The sequence below is a fragment of the Actinia tenebrosa genome, unplaced genomic scaffold (assembly GCF_029948245.1).
Source record: "Actinia tenebrosa isolate PJP-AT-01 unplaced genomic scaffold, QUT_ActTen_1.0 PGA_scaffold5__44_contigs__length_20552954, whole genome shotgun sequence".
NCBI classification, from domain to species: domain Eukaryota; kingdom Metazoa; phylum Cnidaria; class Anthozoa; order Actiniaria; family Actiniidae; genus Actinia; species Actinia tenebrosa.
The window spans coordinates 19,762,894-19,783,268 of record NW_028292582.1 but is presented as its reverse complement, the minus strand read 5'-3'; the positions used below and the strand labels follow the sequence as shown (position 1 = coordinate 19,783,268).

Sequence of the window (20,375 nt, the reverse complement as noted above, 5' to 3'; positions counted from 1 at the left end):
ATCTATTTCACGGGTATATTATTTGCACTCTAGTCTGATGTATTTTTGTTTTATGGTAAGTTACTAGTGGGCAGCCACGCTGTTGGGCAAGGAAAGGTTTGGGGTTTTTTTCTGGCTAATAGTCCCCTTCACAGTTCCCGGTGCCATCTTGGAAGGTAGCCTTGCCTTTGCATCAAAGTGAGACGAACGGTGAGCTTGCAATGATAGAGACCTTTTTTAAACACTTTGGACAATTATTCACCTGTCTCTATCATTGAAAGCTTCGATGCAGAGGCACGGCTACCTTTCAAGATGGTGCAGGGAACTGTGAAAGGGACTATTCACTACACACTTCAATTACCACCCAAAACACAAATCTTGTCTTGAACATTATGGTTACCCTATGTTAAGTAAACAGTAAACCACCACAAATAACCAAGAAAAGTTTTATTCACAATCTCATTAATAAATATTCTTTAATGTACAAGCTATTCTGTAATGCCCTTTTGTAGTTTAACATTTCTAATTTATAGAGTGAAGGCATTTAACCCGTGAAATAAAAATTATTAGTCAACGTGTAATAGTCAAATAGATACAAAAGAAAACAATGGAATTAGGGTCTACTAATGTGTGTTAGTCTAATATCTATTTCAGAGGTTTAATAACTTCACTCTAACTATTATTCTAATTCTTTGATTCTTTGTTTAAAACTCCTCAAGTAGCGGGAAAGAATAAGGCCCAAAAATTTTCTTATGCTAATACATGTTGGTCAAGAGTGAGAGTTAGAAAACCTGAATCTACTATAAAGAAATCTACCACAGCCATTCCTGCAATAAATTCTGAGTCAAAATAAAGACCAATGAGTACTGGCATTGTTGGGAGCATTATCTGCAAGACTGTTTTGCATATCTGCATCTTGAAGTTCATGATAACACTATAGGTCCATTACTGCAATTTTCATCAACATAAGACCTCTGTTTCTGTGAGCTGCACGCTGTTATTTGTTTTTTGCTGCCGTCAATCAAACTTAATCAGTTGGTACCTTTCATATTTTTGACTGGAGGCAGCGAAAACCCAAATTTTAGCGTGCAACTCAAAGACACAGAGTTTGCATGTTTATGAAAATTTCAGTAAGGCATGATGCAAAATAATGCTATTTAATATATGCCAGCTTTAACTTCAAATTTCTTGAAGAAGTAACAAACAAAGTGTTGTTGCCTTCAACTATCAACATGAGACAAAAGAAGGCAAAGTTCATAATCTGGAAAATCTAGATCCAAATACTTGCATTTGAATGGAATGCAAAAGGCAGTATCTTATTTATTCACTTTTCTTAAGTCTTTCTTGAAAGATACAAGATTTTCAAGTAGATCGTCTTTTACAAGGATTCTGGACAAGCAAGGTTAATGGTTACCGAGTTTGTTGCATTGGTGGGCTGACCCGTCCAACCTCGTATGGAAGGCCAAGGAATTGATCAGCAATTCGGCCAGCTTCTCTTAATCCACTGAGTAAGGCACCATGTACTGTCGCAGGGTAGTTTCTTATTGTGTGTTCTCCAGCAAAGAACACTCGTGGTGGGTTTGGTGGCTGTGGAGTGCCAGGGGTGACTGCTGAAATGGGAGGCGGGGCGACGGGAGAGGCCATTAAGTCATAGTCATTACCAGATGAGCCAGCAGCAACATAGGAGTAGGAACCATGGGACCACTCATCTGATTTCCATCGTGTCACTACTGATTTTTTAGGCTGAGGAGAGTAAAACAAAGGGAAATGTTAAGGGTGATGTTAAGAAATGTTAAGATAGAGAATAGAGCAAAAGTATTTGACCCTTTATGGGACAATATCATAACACTTCCTCCCCACATGACACTAGCATGACCCCCCCCCCCCCCCATGGGGTAAGACAAAACCAAACTGACCCCCATGGGACAATGAGACAACACTAACATAACCCCCCCCATGGGACAATGAGACATCAACAGTAACATGATCCCCCATGGGGCAAGATGACATTACTAATACCAAGCTCAGTAATACAATACCTGAGGTACATTGCTTGGACCAAATATTCCTCTCAACACAGCAACTGCTCGTCCTACGATAATATCATCAGCAACGTTCTCTAGCTTGTTAGCAGCTTCTCCAGCGACCAAGGAAATAAGGACAGGCGCTTTGTAAAGATTCCAAAACAAAAACAGCTCGCCGCGGTTCAGGGTGGTACCACTAACATGGCCAAAGAGATTGGTGTCTGGATTCCAGAAGATACGATCGAAACACAGGACAACCTTGAAAAAATTAAATTCCATTAAAAAGGCGTTATTATCGGTAGCTGCAATTTACTGTTTTCATTGCTACAAATAATGGCTGGTCAGTGGCTGGTCATTATGACTGGCCAAATTAGTTTTAGCTTGGTCATAACAAATTAGTTTTAGCTCAGCCAATAAGATTGCAGAATTTGTAGGTTTATACCAATGCCAATTACCTATCATAAGTTTTGTCTTGATCAGTGCACAGCAATGAAAAAATGGCAAAGAAACCACATTCATTAAAAAATGCTCTAACATTAGTAATGATAGATACACATTCATGCAGTCATAGAGCTTCAGTGGCACAGTTTTAGTGTTCCCGAGCATTCCCAGCTTTGGCGTGGAAGGTCCTGGGTTCGATCCCTAGCTCATGCCAAAGTGGAGGTGTGGGGATAGTGAATCCCTCATGGCTCAGATGACTACGTTAAATGGCGGATGTAAAAGAACCATTAAGAATGCAACAAAACCCTGGCTGTGACCACTCTCAGTGCCAGCAATTGAGGCAGGCTTGCAGTATAGTACCGGAGCTACTGGTGAATGAAGCCTCAAAATAAGTGTTATTACAACCAGCAAGCCCAATGGTACTGAATATGCGAGTGCTGGAAATGCAGAAAGAAAAGCATTCTGCTCTTTCATGCATAATACAGTTATGACAGGAGCTAATGTTTTACCTTATTAAGGTTTCCAAATCCCATGCGATGTACGGCAGCCATTTTCCATTCAGGCAGTGCTGGATGAAACTGGACTGCTGGAGGGTGAGCTTTTAGTACCCCAAGTGGTAGGGTAATCAAAACGGCATCACCTTTAAATGTCTGTGTGGTGGTGATGGATGATTTATTGGTACTCTGGGTTACAACCTCAACGCCTTGAAAATGATAATAAGTTTAAAACATCAATCTACAATAAACTTGCATGAAACTGGACAGCTGGAAGGTGAGCTTTTAGTACCCCAAGGGGTAGCATAATCTAATCTGCATCACCTTTAAATGTCTGGGTGGTGGTGATGGATGGTGTATTGGTACTCTGGGTCACAAGCTCAACACCTTGAAGATGAAAAAGTTTAAATCATCAATCTATAATAAACTTGAAATTTTCCCCAAAATTTAAACGTTCCCATTTTTTATAACGAGCATTTGTTATCACCATGGATATCACCATGGTGATTATTAAAATTATTATTGAACTCATTTTTTCTCAAAGATTACTATGCTAACAAGGCCCATTGCCATGGTAACCACTAAAAAAGCAATAACATGACAGCTTCTACTATCATTACTATGGCAACCACTGCAATTAACTTGGATGATCCCTTTTATTACCATGGTAAGAAAAAACAGTGTTACCAATGGCAACTAAAATGTAAATTTAGTCAAATTTCTAATAGACTTGGATAATTATTAATTTCTCACCTGATCTGTTGTAGCGGATATGTTTAACGGCAGTGTTTAATCTAATATCCAGACACTCTGCAAGAGCTGCTGGCAGACAGGAATACCCATTACGCACAGTCATGTGACTTCCACTGAACTCAAAATCATCATCTTGATCCCAGTGTTTTAGTGATAGCGCTGTGAGTGGCGTCGCATTTGCAAATTCCAGGTTGGCAAAGTGCCAGTCAAGGATTTGCCGATCTCTTGAAGATAGGTAAACATCACTAGGAAGCAAAAAGTAGAATGACAGTAGTTAGCAAGGCAATAAGAGACCTTAAACATCAACAAGTATTAGATCATGATAAAGAGCTCTCACAAGCTGTCACTAGGCAGTACGAATTGTACAAGTAGATTGTGCTTTTTCTTGTTTATGATACACTCAAAAAATTGAGCAACTTAATTGGAACTCTACAGAGTACAAATTGGGATTTCATTGTACTCCTCTTGTCCAATCAGAATTAAGTAATTTTGTAGAGTGTATTATAAATATCAATGAACAGTACTAATGTACATACCTTGGGGGATTGTTCTCCAGTTCTTCTAGTTTTTCATCAAGACGCTGTTGTTCCTCAGCTAACTCATCATACTCCTGGAAAAACAAAATATATATCAATATTAAGTCTTTCTACCTTGATCTTATTTATTCAGCTTATTGATTTTCATAAAGGATTACAAAGCGGAAATTATAGAGTACAAACACTATGAGTGTGTAACATAAATACCACTAAATGCTGCTGAATTATGCTAATCCTATTGTTTTCTATTGTTTAATTAGCACTATTTACTACTAAATAGTGCAAAGTGTTGCACACCTTTAGTGTTTGTACTCTACTGTGAAATGCTTTGTAATTCGGTTACATGAAAGCATAAGCTTTAAGGACTTGGATTTTCTCAGCAAAACTTAACTAAATCTTTCAAATTTCAATGCAAAATGAAATTTAATCCAACAAAATGATTTATAAGTAGTTCACAAGTACATTTAAAAATCTACAAAGCTTTCGCTGTTGTATCACAGAGTGGGACAATCACAACAGAGCTAGGCTCCAAACTAAGTGAAAGCCCAAAGATTGAATTAGAATTTACGAGTTGATTTTTGAGGAGGGAGGAAAACTGGAGAACCTGGAGAAAAACCCTCGAAGCACAGGAGAGAACCAACAAACAACTCTACTCACATACGACACCGAACCTGGTAGGACTCGAACTCGGGCTGCATTGGTGAGAGGCGGTGCATTAGCAGCACATGCCACTATTGCTTCCCATTTGCATCTGTTTGTATCTGATCTGCAATCAATTGCCTCCAATTCGTGATACGACAGCCGCTCATATTGCATACATTACATATAGGTAGGTTATGACTGTCATCATAAATACAGCTATTTTTTAGATTCTTACCCTGCAGATTGCATTGAGATCTCTTTGCTTGCTTTTGATCAAAAATTCTGTCGTAACATCCCTGAAAAAACAATAACATGTCCAGTTGAATAGACATTTAAAAACTTTTTTTGCAATTTTTTTCATGATATTTTGCTCATAATCTAAAAACCTACCCAGTGTTTGTCTGATTCTTTTTCTTTATGGCATCCTGGTGTTCGTTATGTGTTTGTCGTCCTTTGTCTTGTAGAGATAACATCTGAAACACACACATAAAATCACTTTCATTAAAACACCAGTTCGTCAATACATACTGCTGTTTTTTGCTGTAGGGGATTGTCTACCGGTTCAACAGCCTATCCCAATTTGGAGGCATAATACTAATCTACTAAAAATTCACACCTATGATTGTAATATGCACGGCTGCTAATAGCACCTTAATATGCAGCCCATAAAGTCCTCCACTGGTCATAAATGTAAAGCCCATTGAGATATTTGAAATGTGCTATATAAGAAACTCCCATTATTTATTTTTTTTCTTTTTGAAGACCAGACTAATTTGAACAGGTTTAGCCTCGTTTATAAGTCAGCCATTCAAAGATACCATTAAAAGTCTGTCAGATTTCAAAACTTTGGTATTGTTCAAGCTGCACATTCCTTACATTACAGTTGACTTTTGCAAATGATTTGTTCTTAAACAAGGCTAAGCCTGTGCAGATGAGTGTTTAGTCACTGAGAATGAGAAAAGAGACTATTACACAACCAAGACAGTCCAAGACCATCAGAAATTTGTTTTCCAGAAGCCAAAATACAAGGCCTTTCATAATCAAATTATATCTAGTTGTCTGAGTTATGTTACAACACTTATTTTGTTGGATTAATATTGACTTTACCTTTGCCAAGTTTTCTTTCATCAAGTCTTGAATTCCAAGAATCTTTTTCGAATGTTCTATCTGTTGTTCTTTCACTTGTTTTTCTTGTAACCTGAAATTGAGATAAGCAAGGAAAATGTCTGAATTTATTGTAAAAATATCAATGACAAGCTATATGATGAACACGATTGGCCAAAAATCTATGGAATGTTTTTACTAGAGGATTAAGGCAATTGGAAAGGTTGGTGACACCAGGGCTAAAGATAATGGCTGGTCGAGCAACAACATCCAGCCAAAATTAAATGGCATTTATCTGGTCCACACCTCTTGGGCTAATCGTCTGACCACATGTTGATAAGTCAAATGTGGCAGATCATGATATCTGCTCATTGAACAGCTCATTTTTAGCCCTGAGCACATTCATATACTTAGAGCAAGGGCAAAACAATTAGTCCGAAGAAACATGACTTTGGCATAGTTAGTGGGCGCCAAGAAGTGACCCCCCCCCCCCCCCCCCAATATGTAATCTTCAAAATGATTGATACTGGGTGCCTGTATTGACTATTTCTACACAAAAATACGGCATTGTAGAGCATACCTTAAAACAAACAATGCATTCATTACTGCAAAAATGGACTTTTCAGAAGATATTTGAGTACAAAATCTAGGATTTCACTTCAAGGGGTAGTGGGTACTAGTTGACCCCACCCCTCTTAAAACAGGACCACTTATTTTGACCTAATTTCTAGGACTCCAAATTAGGTTATGCCTTTAATCTTAGGATTACTTACTTTATCACTAGCTCTAGTGCATGGCCCAAAGACACAGGCTTCCCATTCATATAATTAAAATCTAAATGATGCGACAGAAATGATGTTGCTTCCAATAGTCGGTTGAATTCCCTCTCAACCATTTCATCCTTATCCTTAGGAACCTGGTAAAAATGAGAGACAATATATAAGTAAAGGTATCGATGTGTTTATAAATGTCATTTAGTTTGGCCCTAATCTTTGACGGCAAGGTGGTAATCAAGCACACCAAATCAACTAGAGATGCGCTACAAATTACTCATTAACCAAATTAGTAACATTGGTTAATTCACCCTAATTGCTTGAGATCCACTTGTTTTGTACACCCAATTATGATCTCTTACGGCCTGCAAATATAATGAAAACAAGGGCTCAAATCTGATGAGTAGTGTGTGGATCGTTGGATCTCCTGCTTAGCAAATCTGCCTGAAGTCTTCCTCAGCCAAGGAAATCACATGTTGTAGAATAACGAATCAGTTATGATCCAGTCAGCATGTTTTTCCCCCTCTTTTTCTACATTTCTTCTCTCTTTTTCCCCCCCCTTTTTCCCTCCAGCATGTTAGCATTCCATTTTTTTCTCTTTTTTTCCTTTTTTATTTTTCGTCTCGTCTATTTTTCCTTTTTTTCCCAGCATGTTAACATGTGGATTTTTTGCTTTCTCTCCTTTTTTATTTTTATTTTCTCTTCTTTTTTCCCCCTTTTTTTATCCCAGAGTGTCAGCATGTGATTTATCTTGAACTATTTATTCAAATCTATTTTTTTCTATCCTTCATCTAACTTTGCTGTCTACTAATTCTACTTTATTCTAGTTTGCCTAAACTATTGAATTCACTCAAGTAAAGCATACTCAATTAAAATTATCTTGAATTCTTGCAAACTTTTAGTAAACTTTTTCACGTAAGTGCAAATTGCAGGCTTATTTTTAACCAAAATTGTTTTTCATTTATTCTTCAAATATTAACAAAACTTTTCAAACCATTAGTAAAAATTTTCACAATTTTACATTTTGGTTCACTTTTAATTCGTTTTCCTAATTATTATGAACGTAGAATCTATTTTAATACATAGATTTCAAATTTCATGTTAAAAGAGCTCACTACTCTATACTTTTTATCTGCCTTACTGTCTTCATTATATTTTTCTGCCTTGCTACGTCATGTCATGTTAAGTTCATAAAATCTCGTATCTGTGAATAGACCCTTTTCAAGTTCCAAATTACCGCTGTGTTCCTTGATTACAGACTCATTTGCACAGGTTTAGCCTCGTATCAGTGTTTAAATATTCACAAATAGCAACAGTAAAGTAAAGAATGCACAACTACAACAATACGAACACTTTGAAACTTGACGGACCTTGACTGGAACACATGAATATTCTGCACAAACTCAAGGCTAACCCTGTGCAAATGAGTCTGTAATCAAGAAACACAGTGGTAATTTGGAACTCGAAAAGGGTCTACTATGAGCCAGTTTTCTTGCTACGAGCTTGGGTGTGATGTCTTTCCATATCAGACTGTCACATGTCATTCTCTTGTGAATGAGATCATTCATACGTTTGACAAGGACATCATACAAGAATGCTGGCTCACAACCCTTTAAAATGTTTGGACATAAAAACCTAATGTACCGGTTTTCCAATGGTTTCGTAAAGTGGACATTTCTGTTTTATCTTATGTAACTCCATGTTTATTTGGTTTGCAAGGACTGTGAGTGGGTTTCCACCTAAAAACACATGAGTAGACAGATTAATGAGACTTTCACTAATAGTCCCCATCACAGTTCCCTGCTCCATCTTGAAAGGTGGCCATACCTTTACATTGAAGCGAGACAAACGGTGTGCTTGCAATGATAGAGACATGTGAATAATTGTCCAAGGTGTTAAAAAAAGGTCACTATCATTGCAAGCTGACCGTTCGTCTCACTTCGATGCAAAGGCACGGCTACCTTCCAAGATTGCGCAGGGAACTGAAGCTTTAGATCAGGCAGGGGGGGGAGAAGTCAAGAAATTTGTTTGGTAGGCCTTCACAATACTATTAATCCCACTCCACCCACCCTTTTGACAATACCCCCTCCCTTCTCAATTCCCGCCAAAAGTTTGACAATGACTACCATCACAACTAGGGAAAAAAGAAATCTTTCAATAATTCCCGACACAAAAAGAGTCCAATGACATACAACGGTTATAGTAATTTTCACATCACTTCACACTTAGTCTTATATAAGTATTTATATTTACATAATGAAGATTGAAACTCTGAACTTAAGCTCCAAGTAAATTGGTAGCAATATTTTTGAAGTCCACAATTTGATTGGCTAATAATGCCAAAGCACCTGTCAATTTCGCAATGTACTTTGAAATTTCCCAACGAATTTCCCAACGCACAACAGTAATCACCATAAAATAATGCCAAAAAGACTGTATGGGAAAGGATTGGGTTCTGCCATTACTCATTCCAAAATATTGTACTACTATAGGCCCCTTGTGCGAGATGTCAAAGCAGCTCTGTTTGAAGGACAAAACAAAAACTTATGAGAATAGGAAACCTATTGTTATGTCCTCCAAATTGAGATGCATTCCTACGTACTGCAGAGTGATACCTACCAAGTCCAGTAAGTACCATGGCACCTAGATCAGCTATGAACTGGCCTTCACGAAATGTGGCTACACGACCACCAACGCGTTCCTGCACAATGAAACGTAGGGGTCATTACGTGAAATCCAGAGATAAAGAAGAGAGGGAAATTTTTCTAATATCACGCTCGCCATGTAAGTTCCTGGTTGGGCTATTTTTAGAAACCGGATGTAGTTTACATTTCGCCATACCCTACTCCTGTGTGTCAACTAGCATGCACACTCTTTCCGTTTCACCTTTTGGTGATCAAAACAACAAACAGAAAGAGCATGTGTAAGAGCAATGAAGTTGTTTCATCAATGAAGTGTTGGCAAAGTGCAGACCAATGATTGGCTAACAATCAGCGGAGTGTCAATTAACATGTGTAAGCTGTTCATTAAGTATCATAGTTAACACCAATACATACTCTTGCTTCGACTATAGTAACATCAATACCAAAGCTCTGTAACTGACGTGCAGCCATAAGACCAGATATCCCTGCTCCTACAACTATTACTTTTGGTGCTTTTTTCACTACAATAAATTGAGCAAGAATGAGGGGAGTGGGGGACAAAAATTCAAGAGATTGAAAGAAGGGATCACAAATAAATTACTAATGAAGGGGGGGGGGGGGGGGGAATGTATTTAGAGTGCATGCATTGAGACCATGAAACATGAAATGAAAACAAAGTTAATACTAACAAAATTAATAGTAGCTATTTAGTGACTAATAGTTGCTATTACTCAACCAGAACATTTATTAAACAAAAGACACAAATGGTCTCTCGTCTTTTGTCTTTTGTGTAATAAATGTTATGGTTCAGTGATAGCAACTATTAGTCACTAAATAGTAAAATTTGTAAGTATCAACTTTTTATTTTTTATTGTTTTTATTTCATGGTTTTACTGCATGCGCTCTATGGGAGGAGAGGTCATGAAGTTCTTTGTTTTGCTTGAAATTTTTTTGCCAAAATGGGATTTCAAAAGAAAAAATACTTGATTGAAACTTGTTTTATTATAATCTTACTCACAGTTAGGTGGTTTCTTGGTCATCTGATAGACACCAAAGTTAATGGAGCCATATCTTTCCAGAAATGCATGAACTCTTTGAACAAGTCTGGGATCATCTAAAAGAACCAAGAGACGTTTTAGCATTAGGTATTTCTATTGATACTATTTAGCAATTAGTCCTTGAGCCAGAATGGGCTATTGACTCTTAGGCCATGAGGGTTAGAGGACTATTATTGTTTCAGTCAAATCCAACTAGTCTGTTAAATATATAGAATTTAAGTTTTGGCTTTGAAAGCCAGCACTTTTCGTTACTAGTTGACAACAACTTGACAACCAACACTACATTTATCAATACCACAAGCATCTTCCCCATCATTACTATGCATGTTATCATCATATCAATACACTAATCATCATCGTCATTTCCAACATCACATTCATCAATATCACAAGCAACATCGTCATCATCACTACGCATATTATCATCATATTAATACTTTCATCATCTTCATCATTTCCACTACACGTGCATCATCATCACCCTCGTCATCTCCTCTTACTTACTATTATGTGGTGGTTCTATCTGCGCAAGTCCACTTTCAAAGTGTAGTTGCTGTTTGGGATGTTCCAACCATAACTGAAGCTGTAAAGCAAAAAAATAATATCAACAGCTGGATTAAAATCACAAACAATCCATGCCAGGCTTCAAAAGTGGTAACATTTAATAAGCATGTTACCATTAATGTCTGTCCTTGATTGTATGCCTAAGACTGCAAGCATATTGTACCATGATTTGAAAATTCAATTTTAATCATTGGTCACACACACAGGCCATCAAATTTACAGGACAGGGCTAAGAATATTAGCCAGCAAATTTTGCATATGACATCAAAGAAACTCAATTTGGAGGACAAAACAATAAGAATTGGAAGTCTGTTACATGTATGTCCTCCAAATTGAGCTGCATTCTGACATGCTGCAAGGTTAGTGCTGCAAGGGGTCTGAAGGCAACGCCTGGCCAAATGCATCTTGGTTAGACCAATGTGGCTAGCAGCCATTGAGCAGCCATTAATTTTAGGTGAAAGACACACTGTGTAGTTTTCCTACAGTATCTACAGACTTACCAATCTATTTCTAATATACAGGAATTGTTTCTGTAAATGTGGAGGACCCTGAGAAATATCAGGGAAGCAAGAAGCTTCCTGTGATGTCATCTTATCAAATGGTAGTCTACTCCTGAATGCTGCACCTTCCAAGCCTAGAGGTTGAAAAAATATTCAGTTAGTTTACCACTGTAAGGGTGCTTCAAGTAGCATATGGTTTTTACAGCTGAATTTAAAAGAATTCAAGAAGTTGATTTTCACAGAGAAAGGAAGACCAGAGAAGGCTAAAAAACTCTAGAAGAACACCAGCAGAGTTGATCACGTCCTCAGTGAGTAGTGTGCTGAATTATGGCAAATGCTACTAAATATATCATGCCGAATCCTCAATATTGCCCTATTTCATAATGACGTCACATCAAAACAAACTATTGTTTTAACGCTAGGGATCATGGTCGCTTGAGGGGTATGGAATGACAATCAACACATCTTAAATGACAATGAAATTTGGTTTATGAGCAGGTGAAGGCAAGAACAACTAAATATTACACTAAATATCCCGAAAGAAGAGAATCAAGCTTCAATTTAGTCTAAAGTTCTAACAGTTTAGCTGATGTAAACAAAAACGTGATGTCATTATGAAATAGTGCAATTCTTATTTGTTGACCTTGAGTTGGTTCCGAAGGTCAACTCAGCTGGCAAGAGAGAAACAAAAATCCCTACTCAAAAGATAACCCTATAGTAGAGCATTTACTTCATAGGTTAAAGCAATATTTAACTTTTTGTTAGCTCAACAGCTGTGTGATGTCTTGGCTTTCAGCAATCATTAAAAACAACATCCCTACGAATCTTTGTGATAAAAAAGACAATTTCACAATTTCTATCAGCTCCACCTAAAGTTCACTATTTTTAAGTTTGCCATTTCTCTGATTATTTTTTACTGTAGTTTTTGATATTCTGCAAACTCCGACATTTTGGCGCCTTGTTGTGAGATTGGGTTTTTACTGCCGTCAGTCAAGAACATAAAAGGTACCAACTGATTATTTTTGATTGATCGCCATGGAGCTTGTAACTGCATAGTTCGCAGAATATCAAAAAATGTAGTAAGTGCATAAGCATCAAACATACCTTGGGGAATATCGTCATCTTCGTCATCCTCTTCTTCTGGAATTTCCTCAACTTTTGGCTCCGGTTCAAATACCTTCATAGTAATGTCATCATCGCTAAGTTCGTCATCCGTTAATGTTGCTAGTTTTTCATCCACCTCAGTATATTCTACCTGTTATGCGAAAAAAAATTGTTAATATGATAAGATCATCAAGGAAATGTCTACTTATCTCTATTATTAGAAAGTGTTATCTTAAAATGTGAAGATATTATCTGATATTTGCACATGTGAAAATAACACCATTGGTAAAAATTCTTAGGAATCGCATTAAAACCACTTGAGTTTTGAACATTTTAAGACGTTATCTATGATCAATAAGAGGAAAGACAATGGAAATCTTTGAGCAAGTGGTTAAACTTATTTTACTCCTGTTTGACAAGTATTGATAAATTAAAGAAACCAATGGTCTCCCCCAACAACAACCAGGCCCTTAATGCATCACAGTCAACCATAACTTAGTGCCAAATTCATACAGAGGATGATCCACAAAATAAGATCATGATCCAAAAATAAACAAATAAATAAAAAACAATCCAAAAGCAGAAAGCATTTGAAACATTGGTTGCTATGTGCCTAACCCAAATGCAACAAAAAAAACTCTGGTTTAATATCAAAAGGGGTAGAAACTTCCAAAAGAAGTACCAGTTTTCCCCGGTTCCACGTGCTGGGAAACCAACATGTACTTCGCAGGTGCCATCCTTTATTAGCACGTGCATACTGTACAACGAATTCGACAAACCCAGACAAAATCGATAAGTAACACAATAAAACCATATTACAATCTAAAAAACCTTTGATATTATCAATTTAAGCTTGAATTTCAAAAGATACTCGCTTAAGGAGATGTTACAGTGCTTCTTATTGAGACAAAAACATGAAATAGAACCTTAAACCTTGCCATAAATCACGTAGAAAAAAACTTGTTTGGCTATATAAAAAAGCGATTTTTTTGTTATGATTATTACGAGACGTAAATTAACTAAAGTAATGTTGAAAAATATCAAGGAAGAGTATTTTTTATTTAGGTTTTAAGATCGCATACATAGCGTTCGGTCTGAGATATATTTTCATTCGCGGGATAAAAACAAACATATTCGACTGAACACTGACAGATCGGGAGTTACCCTTTTACAAGACACGAAGCCGTAAAAACCCGAAAAAAACCTTGGAAAAAAGGAAATTTATAGATTGTACAAAAGACTAAGATACACGAAAAAGTCTTGGAAATCGAGAATAAGAGTCAGAGAAAATTTATTGCATTGCGTTTCCTGTAAGATCGCATCGAACACCGAGATCATGGCCATCGAATGGATTCCCTAGATGAAACAAAGATATTATACCATGGTCTTGGAGAATCTTTACACTAGTAACGGAAATAGCTGGAAAATAATTGCCGTCTGTGAAATATAAAACTTTTCTCTTTAATATAAGCTTAACTTCAGAAGAACTAAAGTTTTGGTACGAGAATTGGCATGTTTCGTTTCTTACGACCGGATTTTCTTCGTGGTCTTATACGCCGGACTCATTAAAACTTCGCGACTCGAACGAATAATAATATCCTTGCTCCGAGTTTCTCATTTATCATCTGAGCTCTTTTTCCGACAATTTCAATATCCGTTAAAGTGTTTTACTAGAGAATTCCCACATGTTCACAAGTTCGCGCCAAGGAGCTAAAACCAACCTTCATGGACTCCATGACTTTGTCTTGAATTTGCCTTACAAAATCTTCCCCTTTTCGCTGTATTTTGAGTATCTAACACTTATTGCCATCAGCTGAAGGTCTGTTTTGTATTCTGGAGAATTTTAAGCGTGATCAAAACGTTTTCTCGCATGGATTTTTCCTTTCAAAGTTATTTTACTTCCCCCCGTCCAACAGCTGACCTAAACACCAAACTAGCTCCCGCAATGCATTGCTACAAATCACCGTTGGGGCATAAAATATGTAAACACTAAACTAAGGATAAAATTTATGAAAATATATCTGGCGGAAAGACTGACCAAAGTCCCTCAAAAATGACATTTTTCGATTGGTTAGGGCTTTTGGTTTGTCAGACAACAGCTGAAGGCGACCAAAATTCTAGCTGAATCATTTTTTGTCAAACACGCTCGAGGTTGAAGTTTAACAATGGCAGCATTGTTATGGTAATGACATTTGGAGACCTTCATTTTTCAATTCGATATTCTTTTGAAAAATCACTTATACTAGTCGCTGTCGACTAGTTAAAGTCAATGTAGGAGTTGCCAAACTTCATCAGGGAAAATCCAACTCTTGCTAAAGTTAAAGGAACGGGATAGTAATGATATGAAGTTTGGCCCATGTGACTTGAGCCAGCCAGTCAGATCTGTAAATTCCTTGCTTTGACAGTTGTATGTGTTTGCGTGTTTTGATAGAAGTGGTCGGGGTCAGTGGATATGGTACAACCTATGGCTTCGACCGTTTCACACGGACTAAATCTGGTTCCTGGAAAGTGGTCTTTGATGCGTCGTGAGCCGGTTACGACGACAGCCACTAAGATAATCTTAACAATTAGTCAAGAATGTTGCATAATGTGAATGATAAATGAAGGTAATGAAAATAGAACTGCAACATACTTTAGCTCTCTTGCGTTGGCTCGTCCTCCTTTGGAAAGCTTCGTCATTCAGATACTTCTGGTTCATTAATCTTGACTCTTGGCCGCTGCCAAATTCTCTCTTATTCTGAGTAGCCCCTGCCTCATAATTATCCCCGTTAGAGAGGCCCGAGCCATTTGGCTTAGGAGCCAATACCGGAAAGTTGGTCATCGGTTTGGGAAGAATCGTTTGAGGATGTGATCCCGACATAATAAATCCGCACTAAATCTAAGTCTATTTGAATAAGTTTTTAGCCACCTATTCCAAACTTGAAACTTTGGAAATAAAATATGGAAAATGGGTGAAGATTCAGCGTGCTGCTAGGCAAAGGAAATGACAAAGGGCCAGGTGGTAAAACAAATGCCAATCACCACACGTGACCTAATTCATCAATAAACGACCGACCTGGACGCATGCGTAACGTTAAGAACGGGAGGGATTGACCTTTGACGTCACGTTTCTATGACAACGGCACGACGATGAAATCAGCTATGGTTGTTTACTATCATGTTTGTCGAAATAAAGTCCATGAAAAACGCTCTTATTGTCGATTTTTTGTATCTACTACGTAATTCAATTTGCTCAAAGCGCCCACTGTGTTTGTCGGTGTTGTATCTTGAACGCAACTTTGGAAGGCTGTCGCTTCTGCCTGTCTCTCTTCCTCGTCTCATTAGCATAATTAAAATGGCTATTATTTACAATGACATGTTGTCGAATTTACGTGTAACGTGTACATTGAGAGAGAAATTGATCGACGTGACGACAGATGCACTCACGAATATTTTATAGTTTGGGTTGAATGCTTCTTCCTGTGCAATTATTTGTTTTGAATATTTTTGCATATCATTTGATTCCAAACACCTTCTTGGCGAAGCTTTACTATTGGTCAGCTGAGTATCTTTCCTTCTGTTCGAGAGCACGGCTTTAAACTGGAATTCCACCGAGGGAATGACGGTTACCAGGACGAAAGAAACAAATGAAAGTTGGTCGGTAACACTAAAATATTAAAGCGTAACGCTCGATCGATTTTCATTTACAAATTCATTAGGACTGACTTCTCGGATGTTTTGACTAAAATGAATTTATAATTTTATATAATAAGCCTGTGCTCTGATCTAAAGTGATATAGCTTGAAAATATCCTCAGTGAGTTGTGGCTTAATTGCTGATGTAAATTGTGAATGAGAATATTTCATGCAGCTTTTAAAGGCTTTAGTAATATTGACCGGCTGATATTTAACCTTAAGTGAAGATATCGACCTACATCGGATGTTAAATGATATTTTATGCAAATTGACTTCCGAGCATCATGAATATCATTATGTCGACGAAAAAGGGCAAAAATTACTTGCTGTACAATCAAAAGCTTGAATAAGACTTAATTACTTGATAATATATGGTATCATAAAAAATTTTTTCAGGCGAGTTGTTGTTTGTGGGTACCATATGTCTCACTAGCCACTTTCTCTCCCCAGCTTCTCTCATCTCCCCTCCTCACTCTCCCTTTGTTGTCGTGGGGAGAGGAGGGAAAGGCGCGACGTAGAAAGGAGATAAGCGATCGGTTTTCTTCATTCATTCATTTACTTATTCAATCATTAAGCCGCCAGACAGACAGACAGACAGACAGACAGACAGTCTGACTGACTGACTGACTGACTTCATTTGTTCATTGACACCGATCTATCAGTTAGCTAAGTTGTGTTATTGCCATTTTCGTAATGTTTCTTCAATTATAAAGGGAAGAAAAAGAAGGAGACAATGAAGATATTACACTATATAAACTTTCTCTCTGCTCAGCACCATAATAAAACGCGTGCATTCAATATATTTAAATATCTAGGGACCCAGAAATAAGCTGTGTGGCATTCCACAGTATACCATTCAACATCGTAAACCATTAAAGAGCTAGCAATCACAATCGCGCTAGTTGTCCTCTGTCGTTTGAATGTTAATAAAAACTTTTTATTTAAAAAAAACGTCTGCGACATGCATTTTTTGCTTATTGCCTCAAAAGTGTCATAAAGCGGTGATTCCATCTATAATCTATTGATCAAAGGAAATAAGCCATCTAGGTCTCAAACACAATGTTCTTGATTTGGAAGTAGTGTGTATAAAGAGTATACGCAATCGAAAATTTCAATTCAATCAAAAACAACCCTGTTGAACCAGCTGTTTGCAAAGACCTGAAAAAAAGAATGAAGTTTCGTTGGGATGCTCGAGTGATCTTTTTGTTCTACGTAACTCTTCCTCTTTTTTAAGAGTATTGTTTAACTATTTTAGGGTTGCCTTTATAAATTATGATTGTGTTTTAGATATGTTTATGTTTTCAGCAATTTATACCAAAAACATAAGCTATTTCATCCGGTTGCGCGCTTCACGAGTTTGTTACCAGTATATATATTCACTGATACAGTTAAACTGCATCCGAACATTTAATATCATAATAATGTATTATTGTTGAGGCGAATAAAACTAGAAACATTTGTGATAAAAGTTGATCAGTAAAGCTGTATGAAAATATTATGAAAAATTCAACAGCGCCTTTGTTAAAATAACCGAAGTGTGACTGAGATGTTGGTCGCATTTGCCAGTCATTGGTCAAGACCACAGACACTGTCAGTGCACAGTAATTTTTTGGCACAGTTCTAAAATTTACGAAAAAATATTGTTATTTTTTTCTTATATTTCTTATGAAACACTGATAAAGGAAGTAAGGATTCAAAGGACATTGTTCCTCAACCAGAAAACTTTAGAATTGCTTTTAGAAATTTTAAACTCCGTGTATTTCAATTCACCGGATCACTCAGTCGGGTCGAAAGCTACATCTATACGCGGAGCCGCATGTAGCCGCTGTGAAAAATACTTTTTAAAACAGGTTTAAAAAGATAGAGACCTCTTAACTTTATTTCCACAAGAAATAATGCTAGCATATTTACCGACAAAGTCAGTGGATCAACTCGGATCAGTGAGACTATCATAATAAAAACAAACCGGTTCCCTTATAATTTCCTGCCAGAGTGGTTGTTCGTAATAGTACTGGGCCTCAAACGAAAATATCTCTATCGAATAGTCTACGAAGGCTAGAGACTCTAGGATGCTACAATCTAAAGTTTGCTCTCTATAATTTGATTTTGGACCGTTCAGCGTTTGTCAAAGTAAGAATCGATGTTGTAGTTTTGAGTTGATCTTTGGTTGTCAAACACTTCAGTTTCCCGAGCATGGTAGCTTTCTTTCACTTTCAGAAACTCAGGAGAGCCATTCTTTGTCATTATTACTGACCTTATCGCTTTCTTTCGATTTGTCCTGTTTTTCCCACTTCTTTGCCGCGGCTGCCTTTGCTCTTTCTCTCTTCTTTTTTCTCTGGGATTTAACTCTAGGCATTGTGAATTTATTCTCTAATCCTGGTACAGACTTGCAATCTTTCCAGTGAAAGTTCTCCAGCGGAAATGACAGGCTGATGTTAATTGAATGCGCAGAGAGACAGACGGTCAAATTTGCATTCGACTAGTATATGTACCGCTCTATCTTATACGACCTGCCGGTTTGCGGGTAATCGGCTTCACAGGAAATAGGATACTTTATAAAAACTCTGTGTCTAGCTTCATTGAAGTATGGTGCTGTTTCAGCACATTCACACTTAGTCGACGCTTGAATATATAAAGAGTAAAAATGACAAAGGAAATAAAAAACTTTTTGACAAAAAATCAGGGAAATTAATTCATACCAAAACCATCAAAGCTAACTCATTTATTTTGTCCCTTTTTCTAGCCTTGTAGATAGATTTTAAATTAAAAAAAGTTTAACACTGGAAGCCAAATCTAATGCTATTGGCCTTTTTAAGCAAATGCGAAAGTCGTAATACAATTAACTATTATGATTTAATCTTAGTTTTCAAAGCTTGGGATTGGAGTTGCGTAGGTGACTTTAATGTGGTGTGCCTCATGCTCATTGCTGGGACCGTTGACAGATTATCGTGATCTCAGAAGTATATAAACTAATATTTTTATAAATTGATGTCAACACCACGGAATGATCAAGATTAGAAAACCAAACTGATCCAACTAGCTGGTATGACTATTTAGCTACTGAAATAAATTTAATAATATGCATGTTTTCGACTGATGATGTGCAATGCAATGTGGGATTTTTTATATTGCTGTATGTTTCCATAAACTACACGGTTCACTATTCTGCTTCGCTTTACTATAACTCACAATACATATAACTTACTGTACATCGCTATATATACACCTCACTATAACTATGACTCACTCTACTTCCCCTAGGAACACCTCCTGACTAAACTAACTTACATGACCCACCATAATTAAATATACCTCACTGTACCTCACTATAACTCACCGTACACCCTATGCTGTCGATATGATAATTAAATATATATATCTCGCAAAGTAACTCGCGATACCAACCTTTCCACAATGTGCGTTGAAGTGTCGTTTCAGATGATAGCGATGCATGTAAGCTCGTCCACAGACCTTGCATTCGTATCGCACAGGATTTGGCAAATGCGATCGTAGATGCCTATTTAAAGTGTATTTCCTTTGAAATCCCTTGCCACAAAACCCACACTGAAAAAATTGCTGTTTTGTATTTGGTAAATATTGCAATCCTATACCACGGCTTTCCTCATGGTTGAAAATCTCTTCAGATAGGGCGTCATTTTTGATTGTCGACGTCTTTGAGAGGAATTGTTCAAAGCTTTGCTCTCTCGTTTCAACTTCATCAAAATCATCGGAATTTATCAAAAATCCCAATCCGGAATCTTGATAAAAATCCTCTTTCTTTAAGGTGTCATCCTCCATTCCTTTTAACAAGTTTTGAGATATTTTCTCCCGTCTTCGAGTTAATAAAAAAACTATTATGAAATGCGCTTTTTGGGGGGCTTGAAGTGGTGCAAGAACCACTGATTTTATCTAAAGCACTTCTCTACTTGGATTTGCACTAAAGTAAGGCTAAGAGTGTTAATCAGTGACAGTTGACATAACATGACAGCGCACATAAACTTAACATCGTTTGCTAAATCCTCTAAATGTAGTTTCTCGAGTTGTTTAAAAATGCCTTCAATTCTATTGTTCTTCTCCCTCTTACGAA

General features: G+C 37.2%; 1 protein-coding gene across 4 annotated transcripts; it reads right to left on the bottom strand.

Moving 5' to 3' along the window:
• Positions 1-411: 411 nt before the first annotated feature.
• On the bottom strand, positions 412-18,668 carry LOC116302459 (lysine-specific histone demethylase 1A). 4 transcript variants are annotated; one of them, XM_031711752.2, is made up of 19 exons: positions 18,543-18,668; positions 12,615-12,765; positions 11,511-11,644; positions 10,951-11,029; positions 10,407-10,502; positions 9,803-9,909; positions 9,366-9,447; positions 8,391-8,485; positions 7,058-7,111; positions 6,747-6,889; positions 5,977-6,067; positions 5,260-5,342; positions 5,105-5,165; positions 4,228-4,301; positions 3,692-3,936; positions 3,263-3,325; positions 2,954-3,147; positions 2,019-2,261; positions 412-1,722 (listed from the first exon to the last, which is right to left on the bottom strand). In XM_031711752.2, the coding sequence occupies exons 1-19, from the start codon at positions 18,642-18,644 to the stop codon at positions 1,390-1,392; spliced, it is 2,430 nt and encodes an 809-aa protein (XP_031567612.1). In that variant the 5' UTR covers positions 18,645-18,668; the 3' UTR covers positions 412-1,389. The 4 variants fall into 4 exon arrangements, with proteins under 4 accessions (XP_031567612.1, XP_031567610.1, XP_031567613.1 ...); XM_031711750.2 differs by lacking the exon at positions 18,543-18,668 and adding an exon at positions 15,247-15,617; XM_031711753.2 differs by lacking the exon at positions 18,543-18,668 and adding an exon at positions 14,336-14,572.
• Positions 18,669-20,375: the final 1,707 nt, after the last annotated feature.

What these genes read in the sequence shown, in the direction of transcription:
- LOC116302459 (XM_031711750.2), bottom strand. Translation starts at nt 15,474, where the DNA reads ATGTCGGGATCACATCCTCAAACGATTCTTCCCAAACCGATGACCAAC. An exon ending in GTGGATCTCAAGCAATTAGG is followed by an intron (nt 6,890 to 7,057) that starts GTGAATTAACCA and finishes CATTTTTACCAG; the next exon opens with GTTCCTAAGGATAAGGATGA. An exon ending in GCACTAGAGCTAGTGATAAA is followed by an intron (nt 6,068 to 6,746) that starts GTAAGTAATCCT and finishes TCTCAATTTCAG; the next exon opens with GTTACAAGAAAAACAAGTGA.